The sequence below is a fragment of the Nothoprocta perdicaria genome, unplaced genomic scaffold, assembly GCF_003342845.1.
Source record: "Nothoprocta perdicaria isolate Ctin4 unplaced genomic scaffold, notPer1 scaffold_649, whole genome shotgun sequence".
Classification (NCBI taxonomy): Eukaryota; Metazoa; Chordata; class Aves; order Tinamiformes; family Tinamidae; genus Nothoprocta; species Nothoprocta perdicaria.
Window position 1 is genome coordinate 24,016 of NW_020455920.1, and position 2,193 is coordinate 26,208.

At 65.2% G+C, this 2,193-nt stretch overlaps 1 gene segment (V, D, J or C); it reads right to left on the minus strand.

Annotated features, from left to right (window-relative positions):
* LOC112956562 overlaps positions 1 to 1,679 on the minus strand; it is a gene marked incomplete at its 5' end in the record, with an annotated part of 4,293 nt that extends 2,614 nt beyond the window's left edge. Inside the window, 2 exon segments of the C gene segment in view lie at positions 61 to 372; positions 1,392 to 1,679. Of these exon segments, the coding sequence occupies positions 61 to 372; positions 1,392 to 1,679 (600 nt within the window).
* Between the last annotated feature and the right edge of the window lie 514 nt (positions 1,680 to 2,193).

Genomic DNA, 2,193 nt, shown 5'->3' on the forward strand with positions numbered 1-2,193 from the left:
CCACCCACCCACCCACCCACCCATCCATCCATCCATCCATCCATCCGTCCACCTCCTGACCTGGACACGTGTTCCTGATGCTCTCCTCGATGGGCTCCTCCAGCCCGGCGCTGGACACGCGGCAGGTGACCTCCACGCCCTGCTCCCAGCTCCGCCGGCCAATGGAGACACGGCTCCACTGGAGGCTCCGCCCGTCGGAGCAGCGGCCGCAGAAGGCCTCGTCCTGGGCCTCCAGCGGCTCCCTGTTCTGCAGCCACTGCACCTGGGCCTGCTCGGCCAGGCCCTCGGTCACGCACACCAGCTGCACCTCCTCGCTGTCCTCACCGTCGTCGTGGACCAGGATGGTCACCATGGTGGGCACGGGGCACACGTCTAGGGGAGAGCAAGGAAAGGGCTGGGCTCATCAACCGGGACCTCCAGGAGTCAACCGGGACCTCCAAGGGCCAACCAGGACCTCCAGGGGCCAACCAGGGCCTCCTGCGATGGAGGAGAGGAGGCCAGGAGCAGCCCCAGGACCTCTAGGGACCAACCAGGACCTCCAAGAGTCAACCAGGACCTCCTGCAATGCAGGAGAGGAGGCCAAGAACAACCCCAGAACCTCGAGGAGTCAACCAGGACCTCCAGGAGCCACCCCAGGATCTCCAAGAGTCAACCAGGACCTCCTGCAATGGAGGAGAGGAGGCCAAGAACAATCTTAGGACCTCCAAGGGCCAACCAGGACCTCCAGGAGCAGCCCCAAGACCTCCAGGAGCCAACCCAGACCTCCTGCAATGGAGGACAGGAGGCCAAGAGCAACCCCAGGACCTCTAGGGGCCAACCAGGACCTCCAGGAGTCAACAAGGACCTCCAGGAGTCAGCCTAGACCTCCTGCAATGGAGGAAAGGAGGTCAAAAACAATCCTAGGACCTCCAAGAGTCAACCAGGACCTCCTGCAGTGGAGGAGAGGAGGCCAGGAGCAGCCCCAGGACATCCAGGAGTCAACCAGGACCTCCACAAGTCAACCAGGACCTCCTGCCATGGAGGCCAGGAGGCCAAGAGCCACCCCAGGACCTCTAGGGGCCAACCAGGACCTCCAGGAGTCAACCAGGACCTTCAGGAGTCAACCAGGACCTCCAGGAGCAGCCCCAGGACCTCCAGGAGCCATCCTAGGACCTCCAGGACCCAACCAGGACCTCCAGGGGCCAACCAGGACCTCCTGCAATGGAGGCCAGGAGGCCAAGAGCAACCCCAGGACCTCTAGGGGCCAACCAGGACCTCCAGGAGTCAACAAGGACCTTCAGGAGCCAACCAGGACCTCCAGGAGCAGCCCCAGGACCTCCAGGAGCCGCCCAAGCCCAGGCCCAAGCCCAGGAGCCACGCGGACCCCGCTGTGGCCGCCCCGCCGCTCTCACCGTTGAAGCTCTTGGTGACGCTGGTGTCGGTGGCCGGGTGGCGCACGGTGCAGGCCACGCCGCCCGCCTGGCCGTTGGCCGCCGTGGTGGTCAGGCTGCTCACCAGCTGGTAGAAGGTGTCGGGCGCCCAGGCCGCGGGGAAGGTGGCCACCGCGGAGGGCGGCGCGGAGGCCCACGTCACCTCGAGCGGCTCCGGGAAGAAGCCGGCGGCGGAGCAGGCCACGGTGACGTTGTCCCCGGCGCAGGAGCAGGGCGTCAGCGGGTAGACGGCGGGCGCGTGGGCCGAGACTGCGGGGACAGGGGCGAGGGGACAACCGGGGACGTTAGGAGGACACCATGGGGGCCATCGGGAGAAGATCTTGGGGCGGGAACGTGGGGAGAACCGGTGACATTGGGGGGACACCATGGGGACCATTGGGAGAAGATCCTGGGGTGGGAACATGGGGAGAACCAGTGATGTTGGAGGGACACTATGGGGACCACCAGAAGATCCTGGGGCAGGAATATGGGGAGAACTGGTGACGTTAGGAGGACACCATGGGGACCACTGGGAGAAGATCCTGGGGCGGGAACATGGGGAGAACCGGTGACATCAGGAGGACACCATGGGGGCCATTGACCTCAAGGGGACCCAATGGGGACCATTGACCTTGGAGGGACACCATGGGGGCCATTGGGAGAAGATCCTGGGGTGGGAACGTGGGGAGAACTGGTGACATTGGGGGGACACCATGGGGGCCATTGGGAGAAGATCTTGGGGTGGGAACGTGGGGAGAACTGGTGACGTTGGGGGGACACCATG